The 18,656-nt window shown below is 36.1% G+C and overlaps 1 protein-coding gene across 2 annotated transcripts in view; it reads left to right on the top strand.

The window, feature by feature from the left end:
* Positions 1–18,656, top strand: part of LOC106876111 (stromelysin-1) — a 122,254-nt gene that overhangs the window by 103,436 nt on the left and 162 nt on the right. For both annotated transcript variants that reach the window (XM_089341044.1, XM_089341045.1), the window contains exons 4-8: positions 2,264–2,345; positions 6,503–6,645; positions 9,394–9,651; positions 15,539–15,633; positions 17,580–17,675. In XM_089341044.1, the coding sequence (XP_089197170.1) occupies positions 2,264–2,345; positions 6,503–6,645; positions 9,394–9,651; positions 15,539–15,633; positions 17,580–17,639 (638 nt within the window). In that variant the 3' untranslated portion in view covers positions 17,640–17,675. The remainder of the gene's footprint in view (positions 1–2,263; positions 2,346–6,502; positions 6,646–9,393; positions 9,652–15,538; positions 15,634–17,579; positions 17,676–18,656) is intronic.

The following is an 18,656-nucleotide window of genomic DNA, read 5'->3' as shown; positions in this document are numbered from 1 at the left end:
TAATTATTTGAATTAACTTCCTATGTGTTGTTTTACATTGTAGTTATTTACGAGATTGACGAAACTGAGAGAGAAGAACCTCGTATATAAATGTCAACTTGTTCAATGTAATGAGCATAAAAATAATCACATTAGAAATAACAAAGTGGTGAGAAAAGGACAGCATTAGCTCGATAATTAATAATATTCTAAATGTTTAAATACGCAAAAATACAGGTTGATGGTTAGTACTCTTACCTAGTATTTCAGTATTCTAGGGTTAGGACCTTGTCAAGAATCTACGGAGAAGATGTTGATTGCCGACTTCTCTACTCTGTAATGTGTTTCGAACTTGTACTGTTTTGGCTGAAAAAATAGCTAAACATTTATGTATATATCAGAAAATGCTTCATGAAAACTATACTATCTTAATAATATTTTAATGTTTTTTGTGTGTGTGCAGGCGTGGTTGAGTGGTAAGAAGCTTGCTTCCCAGCCACACGATTCCAAGTTCAGTTCTACTGCATGGCACCCTGAGCTAGTGTTTTCTTCTATAGCCTCGGGCCGACCATAACTTTGTGAGTTTTGTAGACGGAAACTGAAAGAAGCTCGTCGAATATATAATCATAACGTGGGATACTTGGAAAAAGTACCAATATGTAAGAAATAGAAGTCAAAAGACTCTCAACCGCCTATTTAACTCTTTAATATATATTAAGTTTTACCTCTACGGCTTTTAATTGCATGCTGGGCACTGATATTATTATTATTTTTTTTTAATGATAATCATATATATATATATATATAATAATATTAGGGACAAAATCCAAAATTACAAGTAAAAACTCAATTAAAATCAATTTATAAAAAATTAAAATTAAATTGAGCTTTATAGATTAAAATATATATAATATATATAGTTTTAGGGAAAATAACCAAGTTTCAAGAACTCATCGATGAAGATCCACTTTATTTACTTTGTTTTATATTATACTCATTTATTGTGCTTTTAATTATTAATTTTTCTATATGTGATAGTGGATCTTCATCGATGAGTTCTTGAAACTTGGTTATTTTCCCTAAAACTATATATATAAATATATATATATATATATATATATATATATATATATATATATATATATATATATATATATATATATATATATATATATATATATATATATATTAAAGGGGAATTTGGCAGACTGTAATAATTGGAGAGGTGTAACGCTGCTTTCAGTACCTGGGAAAGTGCTGAGTATTGTGCTGCTGGAAAGGCTGAGAGATGCTGCTGATGTAAGACTACGAGAGCAACAAGCTGGCTTTAGAAAAGGAAGATCATGCTGTGAACAGATTTTCACCATCAGAAACATCATTGAACAGTGTGTGGAATTTCAAAGGCCACTTCAAATCAACTTTATTGATTTCAAGAAGGCATTCGATTCTGTACACAGAGAATCGCTGTGGAAAATTGCCTCACTGTATGGCGTTCCGCAGAAATTCTTAGCAATCATTCAGAACATCTACAAGAACAGCAGTTGCTGCATAAAAATGCAAGAGGGAAATACAGAGTATTTTGCTATCAAAACAGGGGTGAGACATGGCTGCATTATGTCACCATTCCTCTTCCTGCTGGCAGTTGATTTCATCATGAAAAAGGCAATAGACGGAAAAAATCTGGGTATTCAATGGTAACAACAGCAGCAAAAACAACAACAGCAGCAACAACAAAACCAACAATAACAACAGTTGGGTGACCTTGACTTTACTGATGACATTGCACATCTGGAAGAATCCAGAGAAGGACTGCAGCAAGTGACAACAGTTATATATATATATATATCCACACACACACACACATATATATATAAAATAGTAAATCCCCCTCCCCCACAAAAAAAAAAACGAAGAGCAAGCATAAAAAACAACAACGTGAGGACGTGATACATGGAAAGTATTAGCAGAGTTTCAGTGAAGGTAGCTTAACGTTTCGAGCAAAGCTCTTCTTCAGAAACAGGAAAGTCCAATAGAAAAGGAAGACGGAGGAAGAAAATCGCCCACGATTCACATGTGATGTAGTTACATTTTGAAATATATATATATATATATATATATATATATATATATATATATATATATATATATATATATATCCATACATATATATGTGCATATATAAGTGTGTCTGTGCATATGTGTGTGTGAATGTGTGTAAGTGTTTGTGTGTATGTATACATGGTTTTTTAAGTGAAGCATTAACAATTTTTTTTTTGTGATTTAGTTGCTTCTTGGAAGAACAAAAGTTTAACATGGGCAGTGAAAACCTACAGCAAAACATCGAAGTTAACAACAAAAGAGCAGTTGTAAGTATACTATACAAAATTGTCGAGTAATCCTCCAGACTAATATTAAAGTGGAAGGTGTTTACAAGTTATTTAAAATAACACACAAAAACCGTTAGATTCACTTCAACATTTAAATTTAATTTGTCAAAATATTTTCGTCGCTTTGAGACCGCGCCCTGTTCACTGACAGCGGTCTCAAAGCGACGAAAATATTTTGACAAATTTAATTTAAATGTTGAAGTGAATCTAACGGTTTTTGTGTGTTATTTTAAATGGCTTATAAACACCTTCCACGCTGCAATTGTTTTCGTTCCAGCACACGATCTCAGATCAGGTCACTTGCTATGCAAGTACATCTCCGTAATATTAAAGTGTTTTCTTTTTAAATTTTATTTTATTGGAACTAAACATAAGGCGGTCAGTTGGCAGAATCGTGAGCGCGCCGGACAAAATGCTTAGCAGCATTTCGTCCGTAGCTACGTTCTGAGTTCAAATTCCGCCGAGGTCGACTTTGCCCTTCATACTTTCGAGGTCCATAAATTAAGTACCAGTGAAACACTGGTGTCGATGTAATTGATTTGTTCCCAGCCCAAAATTCCAGGCCTTGTACCTTTAGTTGAAAGGGTTATAATTGAACACGAAACATATATTAATATAAGTCTCTGTGTGTGTATGTATGTATGTATGTCAATATTCAGTTTTATTTCAAGATTTCTTGCCAGTAGGTTTCTAATCTAGATCTAAGGCCCCTTCATTGGAATTTCAACAACATCAACAGGGTTATTTTTGTATATATATATATATGTATGTGTGTGTGCAGATTTGTTTGTTTTGTTTTGTGTATGTATTCTCATGCATATAGTTGCATATCTAGACATACGCATATATACTTAAGTGATAAACTCCTGGAAAGTTTTACAGATTTTTACAATTCTAGTGACGGCTTGGATTTGTATTCGAATCAGCGTTCTCTTTTCTAGTTTTGAAAAGCCTGATTTCTCAAGATTTCTATTTAGGCAGTGTGTTACATATCCCAGTGCTCCAATAATTACAGGTATAAACCTGAACTTGTAATCTGAATAGAGTAGCTGTAGATTCCTCAATAGTTCGGCTTAAGAATTTTCTTTTTCGCTGATGTTTAGATTTATGTTAACATGCGTTGTTCAGCTGATTTCCACAACTATACACAATTTCTCCTCTCTATCCTAAATTACTATGTCACTATGTCAGGTCTATTATGTATATATGTATTTATGTATGTATGTATGTATGTATGTATGTATGTATATATATACATATATATATATATATATATATATATATATATATATATATATATATATACATATATACATATATAAAATCATGGATAAATACATGGATAAATACATGGATAAAAACAGCTTGATTCGGATTCGTTGGTACTCTTGAGTTTCAAGTCTGATGCTAGTCTTCAGCCATTTTGAATTTGATTGACAGAAGTTAATTGTTATTACCGTAAGGCTAGGGTTAGGGTTAGGGTTAGTATTAGGGTTCAGCTGTGATTGGTCGAGGAAGCTCACGCGGTGTCGTGGTTTGATGTTGGTATATCGGTAACAATTAGTTGGAAAATACAACATGGCGAACAGGAAATCGACCGCTTAGCGGACAAGGGGAAGTAAGAAGGGATGGTATGTGCAAGTACATAATTATATATGTGGGTGTGTAGATGCGCTCATATAGTTTTGCGAGCATGTCTGTATTGAAGCGAGCGTGTGTATCTGTACATGAGCGCGCATGCGCTCGCCCCCACATATATGAACGAACATGCGTGCGCGCACACGCACACATACACGCGCACACACACATGCATACACATGTACGCGCATGCACACACACATACACAAACATGCGTATTCATTTATACGTACACAAACACATATGTATGCATATATATATATATATATATATATATATATACACGCATGCATGCACATCTGTGTACGCGCACACACTCATGTGCGTGCACATGCGTACTCTCGCGCGCGCATGCATGAGTATACATGCGCATAACAAGCGTTGGGAATCGGTAAGCGTTGGGAATTGGCAGGCGTTGGGGGATTGGTAATATATATAAAAGCAATGGTGGCACACTGTTGATAATTCCCATTAGGATGAAACTGTAAAGTCCAGTGATCTGGCTTTGCTTCGCTCTTGGGGCAGTTATCTACCCTCTCAGTATATATAAATGTGCTCGGCTAAAAAGTTCATAGACTAACCAACACACTCTCATTGAATGTGATCAAACGAGCTTTAGTTTTCAACATAGTCCCTCTTATGGTCAACGCAATTCATCCATTGGTGTCGCAGTGCTCGGATGCCACAGGTGAAAAAGCTTTTATCCTTTTGGCCAAAAAAGTTATCAACAACAGAAATCATGTCATCATTACTGCTGCTTGATCAGCAGCTTATTTGGTTAATATATTTTGTATTATTTAATTTGTTTCCTGGATATTGATCTAAGCTTGTCCTTTTCCTTGTACGTAGTCTGAGGACTTTGTTTATGTGATGTACTACTGTTCCACTAATCGTTATTAGGTGGGCTATCATGATCATGATGTGATGTTGATTGAGAAACAAAGCATCTAGTTGTTTATGCTTCTAGTATTGTCTGAATGTCTCGTTTTGGAATTACTTCTTTCATATAAATACTAATTTATAGCTATAACTTATCACTGTTTGTTTACTCCTATGTTGTTACCTGTAGTTATAAGCTGGAGGATTCTCAGAAAGCATTTAAATTTTTAACGCTGCGGACACCGCCAGGTTGCATGACAGTGCTTAGGTGTTGAAACTATAGCGATATCTCTTTGGCAGCTGATGATGGGTAATCACTTATGTGATACTCGATAGGGAATTTCTTATATCTTAGTCTCGTTATTCTGGTTTGTCCTTCACTTTTGTAAAGTAGAAAGTGTTTGTGAATTCATAGTATGTGGGGATTATTCACGTTGAAATAACTGGGTTGCATAGGTAACCGAGTTAAGCTTAGACAATGCTGGTATATTGGTGTCTAGTTTTAGTTGGTTCTGTGGGTAATAAAGGTTGATAGAAAGCTTGAATGTGTGATTCAGTAATTCCTTGTACTCCTGGTAAGAAATATCGTAATACACGGACGTCGCCGGGAATAAAAGAAGTTCTTAATCTGATCTTGGGACCATCTTGAACAGCTCAAACCGTTTATTAATTGATATCGATTTGACTTGTGGTGCATTATAATCCATGCTAATACACAACATAAACACGCGGACATCGCGTGCTATTGTTTTTCATTCTGTCACATAACACATCTCTCTCTCTCTCTCTCTCTCTCTCTCTCTCTCTCTCTCTCTCTCTCTCTATATATATATATATATATATATATATATATATATATATATATATATATATATATATATATACATATACACAAATAGATATATCCTTATTTCTAAATCTCTGAACGACAGACCTTCAGTAACAGTACTTTAAAGTAAAGATCATTTGCCGACACAATGTGCCACTCTCGGTTGGGACGAATGTTACTGTTCTTTAGCCCCAAGAAACATCGTCTCCAGCTGGCTATACGACACACTATCCGTGTCCTTATATTTTCGAACAGGAGAGTTTAGCATCCCCACTCAGCACAAAGCAATATCTCTGGATGCGGTTTCTGGGTTATTTCTGTTCCTCGGCACAGGATAAATTTTCGAAATTACACACAATCACTGATCTAATAACAAGAAATATTATTTCTAAATCTCTCAATGAAAATAAAAATGTTTCCTGTGGCTAAATAACAGTAACATTCGCCCCAGCAGGGACTGCCACATGATGTTGGCAAATAATCTTTACTTTAGAGTACTGCTACTGAATGTCCCTTGTTTTGGCATTGTTAGGATTCCCTAATGCTGTATAGACTTCATCGTACTTACAAAGATACTTATGACAGAATCACAATATAAATCTGCGAGAATGTTCAGTGGCTGGAGTTGATTACTAGAAACGCTTAGAGGGTAAATTAATCTTAAACACTATTCGTATGGATTAAGTAATACTAATTTCGTTAATACGCGTTACGTCTAATTACTATAAGCCACCCTGTATTAACTGCATTGGATCTGTTTTTATGGATGAATCGAATTAAAATGTTTCAGAAAAATTCTGGAGAGAGCATTTGAACACTGGTCAAAAGTATCGGCTCTTAGCTTTACCAAGGTAAAAGACGACATTTCAGCCGACATAAAACTGAGTTTCGAGACACGTGATCATGGAGATAACAATCCATTTGACGAAAGAGGTTTGTGTATTTTTTTCCTTCCTAAGTTTAATCCATATGAATGAAGAACTGTGCAGAATGCATGGTGGTTGTTTGTTGCCAATATTTTGTGTGAATAAGACGGCGAGCTGGCAGAAGCGTTAGCACGCCGGGCGAAATGCTTTAAGGTATTTCGTCTGCCGTTACGTTCTGAGTTCAAATTTCGCCGAGGTCGACTTTGCCTTTCATCCTTTCGGGGTCGATAAATTAAGTACCAGTTACGCACTGGGGTCGATGTAATCGACTTAATCCCTTTGTCTGTCCTTGTTTGTCCCCTCTATGTTTAGCCCCTTGTGGGCAATAAAGAAACAAGAAACGTTATTTACGTTCTGAGTTCAAATTCCGCCGAGGTCGACTTTGCCTTTCATCCTTTAGGGACGGGGGGTGGTGGTGGTGGTGATAAATTAAGTACTGGGGTCGATCTAATCGACTGGCCCACCCCCCACAAAATTTCGGGCTTTGTGCCTCGAGTAGAAAAAGATATTTTGTGTGCATGGTGTGTTGAGTGGTGTGTTGAGTGGTGTGTTGAGTGGTGTGTTGAGTGGTGTGTTGAGTGGTGTGTTGAGTGGTGTGTTGAGTGGATTTTGAATTGATGACGATGTGTATACTCCAAATTTTAACATTCATTCATATTCCATCATTATAGCATATTCACCAATCAGCGTCATATGTGTGTGTGTGTGTGTGTGTGTGTGTGTGTGTGTGTGTGTGTGTGTGTGTGTGTGTGTGTGTGTGTGTGTGTGTTTGTATGTGTGCCTTTCTGTCTGTTTTTGTCCCCCCCACAGCTTGACGACCGGTGTTCATGTGTTTGCATCCAAATAACATTGCGGTTCGGCAAAATGATCGATAGAATAAATATCAGGCTTAAAAAATAAGTACTGAGGTCAATTTATTCGATTAAAAATTCAAGGCGGTGCCTGAGTATGACCGCAATCTAATGACTGAAACAAGTAAAAGATAAAAGAAGAATATATATATATATATATATATATATATATATATATATATATATATATATATATATATATATATAATGTGGTAAGTCGGCAACAAGTAGTATAACACTCGATCAACTGAGAGAGTAAAGATCATGGTATAATACAAACCACAGGTCTTGTTATATAAGGCTACCCAAGGTTCCCTGGTCGAAACGTTAGTGCATTCGACCCAGAAACCCTGGGTGGCTGTATTTAACAAGACTTGTTTTATTTGATCTTATTACAACATTATATATATATATATATATATATATATATATATATATATATATATATATATATATATATATATATTAGTATTTCACCCGTCGCTACCTTCTGAGTTCAAATTCCGCCGGGGTCGATTTTGCCTTTCATCCTTTCGGGGTCGGTAAATTAAATACCAGTTAAGAACTGGGGTCGATGCAATCGACTTAGCCTCTCCCCACCAAATTTCAGGCCTTGTATCTATAATAGAAAGGATTACAACATTATATATATATATATACATATATAAGAGGGATAACCACCAAGGTGGACTCTTAATATGCTAGAAGAAGACAGACGCCAAATCCTCTAACCACGAAGAATGTGTTCTCAAAAAATTTCAGCAAACGCTAGAATATAAAACGAGAAAGACAAATGAAAAGATACAAAATTTGACAATAAGTTCCATACCTAGGTTTCTCCATTAACATTCACAAAATCTATATGTCCGTGGTTCGTCAGTGAAGCCATAGCATGAAAAACATAATTCACAGAACCAGACACTAGACGTCCTCCCGAAAGAGAACGTGTATAAAGTTCTGGCAGTTATATTTGAGGGTATATTTCAAATGTCTTAATTCTGGCGCGGTAAACCGGAAAGAGCTCGGCAGCTGATAAATTTCCGCAGCGAATTTACCGGTTAGAGAACCATGATCTCCAGAGGTAATGCAGTACGATCGTTTCATGCAACTCGTTGTATGAAACGATCGTACTGCATTACCTCTCAGCTTGAAAAACTGGCTGCAACTGATAATGTACGCAGAATAACACGGGCTGCTAACTTGAAACAGAATCTATAGGAGAGGGCGTGCAAAAAGGGAAAGGAAAATAGTGATGAAGAGAGTAAGGGATGATATTCTTAAGTACTTGGTAAACTCGGAAATAAACAGTACAAGAAGTAGCCATAAAATAAAATAAAAGAGCTTAAAATATTGCACTATTGGATTGGGCGGCACGTTGTGTCCTTGGGCAAACCACACCCTTTCACATGGCACCCATCTACCCCCTCTCCCTTTAAATCTCACATTCTCAGCGTTCTGCTGTGCCAAGAGTGGCAGATCCGAACGGTTGGATATATATATATATATATATATATATATATATATATATATATATATATATATATATATATATATATATATATATATACATATATATATATGTGCTCGCGACTACGCAGGCACTTGATATAATTAGTGAAAGCGCAGTATAAGTTACCTCGTCATATTCACTTGAGAGTGACGGCGATCCATGTTTTATGATGTATATGTATGTGTGTGTGTGTGAGTGAGTGATTTTGTGTGTGTATGTGTGCGTGTATGTGTGCGTGTATGTGTGTGCGTGTGTGTGAGTGAGTGATTTTGTGTGTGCATGTGTGCGTGTATGTGTGTGTGTATGTGTATGTATATGTGTTTGTATAATATCTGAAAGCTTCAAAGAAGATAGAAAACTACTTGAATTGTTTCTTTGCAATTTTATATTTCAGGTAATATACTCGGACACGCATTCTATCCGAACAGCGGACATTATCAAGGTAGCGTGCACTTTGATGATGACGAAGAATGGACTGCAAATACCACATTAGGAACTAACCTAGAATTTGTGGCCGTCCACGAGCTGGGACACGCTTTGGGATTGGCCCATTCTTCAAACAGCAAATCTGTTATGGCACCTTTTTATAGAGGTTTCGTGAAGGATTTCCATTTGCATCCTGATGATATTTACGGTATTCGGAGTCTTTACGGTAAGTCAAAGAAAATCATATGAAAACGTAGAACTGGTAGTGACCATGTAGATATCATGTAGTGTATCATGTAGATATCATGTAGATATCATGTAGATATCATGTAGATATCATGTAGTGATCATGTAGATATCATGTAGATATCATGTAGATAGCATGTAGATATCATGTAGTGATCATGTAGATATCATGTAGATATCATGTATTGATCATGTAGATATCATGTAGATATCATGTAGATATCATGTAGTGATCATGTAGATATCATGTAGTGATCATGTAGATATCATGTAGATATCATGTAGATATCATGTAGTGATCATGTAGATATCATGTAGATATCATGTAGATATCATGTAGTGATCATGTAGATATCATGTAGATATCGTGTAGATATCATGTAGTGATCATGTAGATATCTGTTCCACAGAAGTACAACTGTAGAAATCACTAAATGTGTAACGTATCAGTGGTATGTGCTCGAGATGTTAGACTGCCGACTATCGATGACAAACACACACACACACACACACACACACACACACACACACACACACACACACACACACACACACACACACACACACACACACACAGAAGCATATATACGATGGGGTTGCTGAAAAGTTCCTGGCTTTGGGTAAAAGAAAATACAGGAGGATCGGTTAATTATGGTTTTATTCAACATATTTTCCCTCTCAGATTTACACACTTATTGCAGCAGTCTTTCAGTCTTTCGAAGTCTTGTAAAAGAATTCGGAAGGTTGGACGTCCATCCAGGAATTTCGCGCCACCTTTAAACCCAGGAACTTTTCAGCATCCCTATCTATCTAGCTATCTATCTATCTATCTATCTATCTATCTATCTATCTATCTATCTATCTGTCTGTCTGTCTGTCTGTCTGACTCTCTCTCTCTCTCTCTCTTTCTCTATCTATATTACATACAAAAATAAGAGGAATGACCAGCAAAATCGGACTCCTATATGCTAGAAATAGATGCCGAATCATCTAACCACGAAGAATATGTTCTCAGTAAAATTTCAGCGATACGACAGACCGTAAAAGGGCAAGACAAATGAAAGAAAAAATACTAAATAAAAAACGATTAACCTACGCACCATGGTTTCACCTGTTAATACTTACATAAGTAAATATCTGCAGGATCATCAGCATAGTCTGTCGATTTATAAAATATAATTTCCAGAACTAGACACAGAACGTTCACCCGAAAGAGAGCACGTGTAGAATTCTACAAATTACATTCAGTGTATCCATTCAAATGTCTTCAATCTGGCGCGCTGAGTCCGGAAATAACTCTGCAGTTAATAAATTTCTGCAGCTAATTTACCGGTTTGAGAACATCATTATTTAAAATTTAATAATAAGGGTAGAAATTGATACTAATCAATTAAAACCAGTGGTCCAGCATATTAAAAAAAAATCCGAAGATTAAAATTATATTACATACAAAAATAAGAGGAATGACCAGCAAAAGCGGACTCCTATATGCTACCTATCTATCTATCTATCTATCTATCTATCTATCTATCTATCTATCTAGGACCACTTTTGGTCCGGGACTCATGGACAGTTTCAAGAGGTCTCTGGCCTGACAATGCTATCGGGAAGCATTGCCCATTGGGGATGAGCTCTACAGACACGGTTCAAGAAACACCGGACCGACTTGCCCAAGATGCAGTCAGAGCGACAAAACCGTTCTGCACGCACTCGTGCTATGTCCAAACATTTCTGACCTGTGGGCTTATGTCGAACGGCTACTGCCACGTGTGGGATGAATTCGGTTGTCGGCCGAGTTTATCGTGAATATTGCCCCTCCACCTTCCTTTAACTGGCAAGGCAAAGCAGTTTTTATTTTACTGGGGGCTATGGTGAAAGAATGTGTATGGCGGACTCGTGCGAAAGGATTAGAGACAAACACTTTCCTCTCTGGCCAACCTCTCATCACTTGAAGAGGTAGGTGAGAATAAAGAGGGATGTTTTGTCTAATGAAAGGTTCAACAAAAGGTGAGTGAATGTGGCATGCATGGTACGAATAAATGACGGAACCATCTTGAGCATGAACCTATAAAACAAAGAGAGAAAGAGGGCCTCACACACACTCTCTTCATTGCCCAAAATTCTGCGCATTTTCCACATCAATTCATCATAGTTGTTCACTTTTTCTTCTTATTTCTCTTCGATCTTGTTGTCAGCAGGATATACTATATCAATTATGAGGTCTGTTTTCTTTCTGTTCACCACAACAATGTCAGGTTCCCGATGTATAATCTAATGTTCATACTGAATCATTGCATTCCACAGGATTTTGTAACCCTAATTCTCAGTAACTCCTAAGATTTTGTCATACAACCTTTTTGATCTTCTCGGTCATAATTTTCACAGAGCTTCCAATGGATCATTCTTGCCACATTGTCATGTTGTCTTTTGTATATACGTTGTGACAATTTCGAGCATTCATTATCAATGTGCCACACTGTTTCACCCCTCTCGCCACACAATCTGCATTTGTTGCTCTTTGTTGTTTTATCATTTCTGTACTTCACATAGTTTGTCTTCAACGGTTGTTCTTGTGCCGCGCATATAAGTGCTTCTTCAAGACAATCTACATTCTTAACCATCGGCCTTCGGTATCTGCCTTTGCGCTCGTATCTCTGACCGTATATATATTTTTTTGCATTCTATGCCATTTCTTTTCTGTGTTGTTTTCTTCTTTAAATTATTATTATTATTATTATTATTATTATTATTATTATTATTATTATTATTATTATTATTATTATTATTATTATTATTATTCTCTTTTATTCTTCTACTCTTTTACTTGTTTCAGTCATTTGACTGTGGCCATGCTGGAGCACCTTTAGTCGAGAAAATCGACCCCAGGACTTATTCTTTGTAAGCCTAGTACTTGTTCTATCGGACTCTTTTGCCGAACCGCTAAGTTACGGGGACGTTAACACACCAGCGTCGGTTGTCAAGCGATGTTGGGGGGACAAACACAGACACACAAACATATACATATATACGACGGGCTTCTTTCAGTTTCCGTCTACCAAATCTACTTACAAGGCTTTGGTCGGCCCGAGGCTATAGTAGAAGACATTTGCCCAAGGTGCCATGCAGTGGGACTGAACCCGGAGCCATGTGGTTGGTAAGCAAGCTACTTACCACACAGCCACTCCTACGCCTTTTATTATTATTATTATTGTTATTATTATTATTATTATTATTATTATTATTATTATTATTATTATTATTATTATTATTATCATTGAGTAAGAGAGCAGTGCATGCCATCAAAGTGACACTGGGGTAAAATATACGAAGCCCAGTATACCCATCATGACTACCCGTCTGATATGGGTACACCAGGCACATGCATCACAACCATATGTGCGCGACATGGTGATCTCATATCAAGATAAACAGCACATGACCTCGCAGGTGGGACTCAGTTAGAATTTTCTTCAGGTCGAGTAGCCCATCTCGCTCAAAAGGTCCCTGAATAAGGTTTGTTTAAGGATGTTGAACAAAACACCTATGTTTCCAAAGGTGAATTATTCAAACCCCAAAGAATTCCTCTAAACACATGGCTATGATGCTTCCCCACTACTTCTGCTCATGATCAGAGATGCACATATCGTCAACCACCAAGGGACATGCTCAACTGGTTAAGGTCAAACAACTGACAAGCAAATCTGTGGTATTAAGCAGAATATTTGCTGTAGCCCATCTTTTATACCAAGACAAAACAACGTACATGATAACACTTCCAATCAATTAAGATCAGAAGCCATGAGAGCCACTGCCTGGTACTGCATCAGGGCATTTATTATTATTATTATTATTATTATTATTATTATTATTATTATTATTATTATTATTATTATTATTATTATTATTATTATCATTATGTTTTTTTTCCTTCTTTCTTCAAATTTTCTTCCATTTCTCGCCGAGTGTTTTCCGTACACCTAGGGCAGAGAAACTCGTTGTATGCATTCCCAGTTTACACACGCAAATTCACAGGTAAAACATGTATTTAAGAAAACAAAACAAATTCATGAATGGATGTTGTTTTCACAGCGATAATGCTCTTCTCAGTACATGAGTCGTTCCAGTTAGCACAATTTTTTGCACTTCCTGTAGGTAAGCCTGGTATCATTTTCAAATAAGTTTCAGTACCTTTTTTTTTTTATCATTCCTAGAGATCCTACAATCACTGGTATGGTAGTCGCCTTGAGGTGCCACATTTTTTCAATTTCTATTAGCAAGTCTTTATATTTACTGATCTTGTCAAATTCTTTCGCCGCTATATTATGATCATAGGGAATACTCATGTCAATTAATAAACACGTCTTCTTTGTCTGATCTTTTATAATAATATCCGGTTTATTATCTTTTATAGTCTTGTCGGTATGTACGGGGAAGTCCCAGAGAATCGATACATTTTCTCCCTCAGTCACAGCTTCAGGATGGTGTTTATACCATTTGTCAGCGGTTTTGATTTTATAATGCTGACATATTGTCCAGTGTAAATACTGGCCAACTCTGTCATGTCTTGCTTTATATTCTACTTATTATTATTATTATTATTATTATTATTATTATTATTATTATTATTATTATTATTAAAATCAAAATTTAAAGAAGAGTGCCATTTGCTATCTCGTGAACAATATTTCGACATCTTGCGTGTCTTCCACTGGTTCAAAAAATAAATTTGTCAATCTACTTCATTTTCGTTTATATAGAAAGGATTGAGGTAACTCCTCCTGAAGATATAGAGTCAAAATTTAAAGAAGAGTGCCATTTGCTATCTCGTGAACAATATTATTATTATTATTATTATTATTATTATTATTATTATTATTATTATTATTATTATTATTATTATTATTATTATTATTATTATTCTGGACTTTGCGGTCGGGAGCTATCATGGATAATTTCCAAATGTCCTTGGCCTGGCAGTGCTACCGGGGCGGGTTGGGGTCTACCGGTTCGAGAGTATGGTTGCTTTCTCGTTTTCTGTGACCTTTTCTGGCGTGTGCTTATACCATCTTTTTTCTGTTGTTACTCCATAGTGTTGGCATAGCTTCCAGTGTATATAGGTCCCAGCTCTGTCGTGTCTGTGAATATATTCCTTCTTAGCCAGGTCTGGGCAGCAAGAGATAATATGATTTATTGTTTCTTGTCCATCGCCACATATTCTGCAGTTACTTGTTATGTTTCTTTTCATTATATGTTTTTGGTAATTTCTGGTGGGGAGGCTTTGGTCTTGTTGTTGTTGTTGTTATTATTATTATTATTATTATTATTATTGTTCAGTAGTTTTATTTTTATAACGTGCTTTCACTTCACTACCGAGCGCAGCTCTGTGCGCCTTGGGTATGTGCTGTGGTTTGCTGTGGTGCTCTTATGTTTACTGTATTGAAAGTGTTTTGCGTAGAATGTGTGCAGTACCCAGTACTGCAATTTTCTGTATGTTATATATATTTGTAAGTCCTGGTGTTTTTGTTATGTATTTGTCTGAATATTTTTTTATTATACCTAAGTCACCTACTATGATAGGAATTGTTTCTGTTTTTAGGTTCCACATTCGAGTTATCTCTATTTCCAGGTCTTTGTATTTTGAAAGTTTTTCCATTTCTTTTAGAGAAACGTTGTCATCTGCTGGTATTGATACATCAATTAGAAAGCATTTTTTTTCCTTCGTGATCTTTGACAACTATATCTGGTCTATTTGCCTTAATTTCTCTATCTGTGTGTATTGGCATATCCCAGAGTATGGTTGCTTTCTCGCTTATTATTATTATTATTATTATTATTATTATTATTATTATTATTATTATTATTACTAGGTGAAGCAACAACGACTCAGTCAACAACTACATTAACTACAATAGAAACTGTTGAGACTTCCACATCTCATAACCACAACGCTGCATCTTATCAGGTAAGGATTATAGTTTTACTTTCACTGATTTTTAAAAAAGTTAAAAAATGCCATCATTACTTTTATGGTTTCTTTGGTACAATAGCCCCTGTCAAGGCATTTTCATGACGTAACTTACATATATACACTAATACACTTATATTTGATATATCCAACCACGCTTAAATACATTTATGCGTTTTTCTCTCCTTTGTAAACGTCCCAGTATATGACGAGGCAGAAACACAAGCACCCCAGTTAGAGAAAGCCGTGTATAACATCACCTTCTGCAAAAAACTATACATCACATTTAAGGACGGCAAATATAACTTCCCATCTAATCTCAAGATCATACAAATAAACTCTTCCCAGGGGGGAGCATGGTGTATTTAGCTCTTTATACTCTAAAAACAGAAATAAACCACCAGGTTATCATAATGGAATTGCAGCAACAACGTAATCAAATGGTTAGACAGTTTAGAAAAAAAAAAAAAGCCTGGAGATTCACCTCAATTGACATAGCAAAATTTCGCATATTTTCTTATAAATATCTTTCACTGGAAGTTTTAGTGTTTGTGAAAACCTTTACTACCAAAACAGATACGAACATAGACATTGTCATGAAGCTAAGGAAGTTACTCATTTTACGACGATTTTATTATGTTTAGGGAGAGTCATTATGTCAATATTATTAACATACGCACTGGTTCAATTCCACTTCTTTATTATTAGTCAATTGGTTAAATATCCAAATAATCAATCGATTGCTTTTTAATTTGGTTAAGGAATAATTTATATTGTTTGTCAAAACTCTTTCGTTGCTGTTCACATAAAGAATTTTGCGAATAAGATTAAAAAAAAACCGAAGTAAATTACGACGATTTTTTGATCAAGAAATATGGAAATTAGTTCTTTAGTGTATGAGTTGTGAGATTAGATGGCATATAAGTTCTTCAATGTAGCGATTTATATACTTTGTGCTCACTAAAAAACAAAAACAATCATCTTCAACTAGCGTAGGGCTGTTGATTGGTTGGCACTCCGTCGGTTATGACGAGCAGGCTGTTCCAGTTGATCCGATCAACGGAACAGCTTGCTCGTGAAATTAACGTGCAAGTGGCTGAGCACTCCCAAGACACGTGTACCCTTAACGTAGTTCTCGGGGAGATTCAGCGTGACACAGAGTGTGACAAGGACGGTCCTTTGAAATACAGGTACAACAGAAACAGGAAGAAAATGTGAGAGCTTTGTGGAACTTCAGGTGTTTTCGCTCAATAAACACTCACAACGCCCGGTCTGGGAATCGAAGCCGCGATCCTATGACCGCGAGTCCACTGCCCTAACCACTGGGCCATTGCGCACCCACCATAGGGCTGTACAGAGAGAAGGGAATAGTTCTTCATTACAATATGGATGAATTAAGAAAAAGACAAAAAAACTAATTAGCATATTCAAAGAGTACAACTAAAGGCACGAACATTTTCTATACATAGGCGCAGACATGGTGGTGTGCTCAACAAGGTCGTTTTGTAACCGCATGGTTTCGGGTTCAATCCGTCTGCGTAATATCTAAAACAAATGTCTTCTACTGTAGCTACGGATCGACCAATGTCTTGTGATACACAAACACCCCCTATATATACGCATAGACACATATAAACATACACACATATATACACATTTTTGTGTGTGTGTGTGTGTGTGTGTGTGTTTATATGTGGTATGGATGTTTGGCTAAATCGAATTTGATACCACGATGCATCACTATTTTCAGCTTTCGTATCGCCAAAACACACACACACACGCACACACACACACACACACACACACACCACACACACAAACACACACACACACCACACACATAGACACACGCGCAAGATCATTTATAAGCATTTATGATTTTTTTAATGATTTGCCTATATCTTTATACCTGTATCTAATTTTGGCGCCATTGTTCTTATTAGGTTATGTCCCTTGTGATGCCACTTTTAAGTCTAAAGGCTTATACTGATCTGGTGCCATAACTTTGCTTTTTTGGTTGAAATCACGGAATATTCTTGGTACGTAATTCTAGATACTATCTAGCATATCTACAAGAGATGTTAAAAACCTTCTTCTTCTTCTTCTTCTTCTTCTTCTTCTTCTTCTTCTTCTTCTTCTTCTTCTTCTTCTTCTTCTTCTTCTTCTTCTTCTTCTTCTTCTTCTTCTTCTTTCTGTCTGCCTGTACATTACTTTTCTTTTATTGTCATATATATATATATATATATATATATATATATATATATATATAGGCGTAACTGTGTGGTAGGGCGTTTTCTGCCCAACTATATGGTTCCTGGTTCAGTCCCAGTGCATGTCGTCTTGTGCAAGTGTTTTCAACTTCAGCTTCGGGCCGACCAGATCCTTGTGATTGAACTTGGTTGACGGAAACTGAAAGAAGCTCGTTGTCTATCTATCTATTTATATATCTATCTATCTATCTATCTATCTATCTATCTATCTATCTATCTATCTATCTATCTATCTATCTGTGTATCATGCATAATGTAAATAAAGGGAAATTTACTGTGGTATTTGTTCGGATATACTGTGTTTAAAGACATAATATACATCGGAGGGAGACGAAAATCGCCTCAACAGCGGCTGTGAGAACGCCAAATGTACTTCTGCCTCGTTGAGTGTTGTCAATGGCATATACTCACAGCCAACAACATACTCAGACGAAATTTGTCGCTACCGAAATATAGGAAATAGTGTATAAACATCTACTGGTGTTGCAAATAGCCATTAGGCTGTATAAAAATCCGTTATATGCAATAAAAGCAGTATTAGATTAAAATTGCTGTTTATGTATCATACTTAATGTAAATACATTGTTGAAAGACAAATTTACTGCAGTATCGTATCCTGAGATATCTCTTATGGACGTGATGTGTTTGAAGACAATGTATTTCGTAATGAGACAAAAATCGTCCCAGTAGTGGCTAGCAGTGAGAATGCCTGATGTATTTCTGCTTGTTTGAGCGTTGTCAATAATATGC

Source organism: Octopus bimaculoides, chromosome 24 (genome assembly GCF_046866305.1).
Source record: "Octopus bimaculoides isolate indiv1 chromosome 24, ASM4686630v1, whole genome shotgun sequence".
In the NCBI taxonomy this organism is placed as follows: Eukaryota; Metazoa; Mollusca; class Cephalopoda; order Octopoda; family Octopodidae; genus Octopus; species Octopus bimaculoides.
This window is presented reverse-complemented; position numbering and strand designations above follow the sequence as displayed.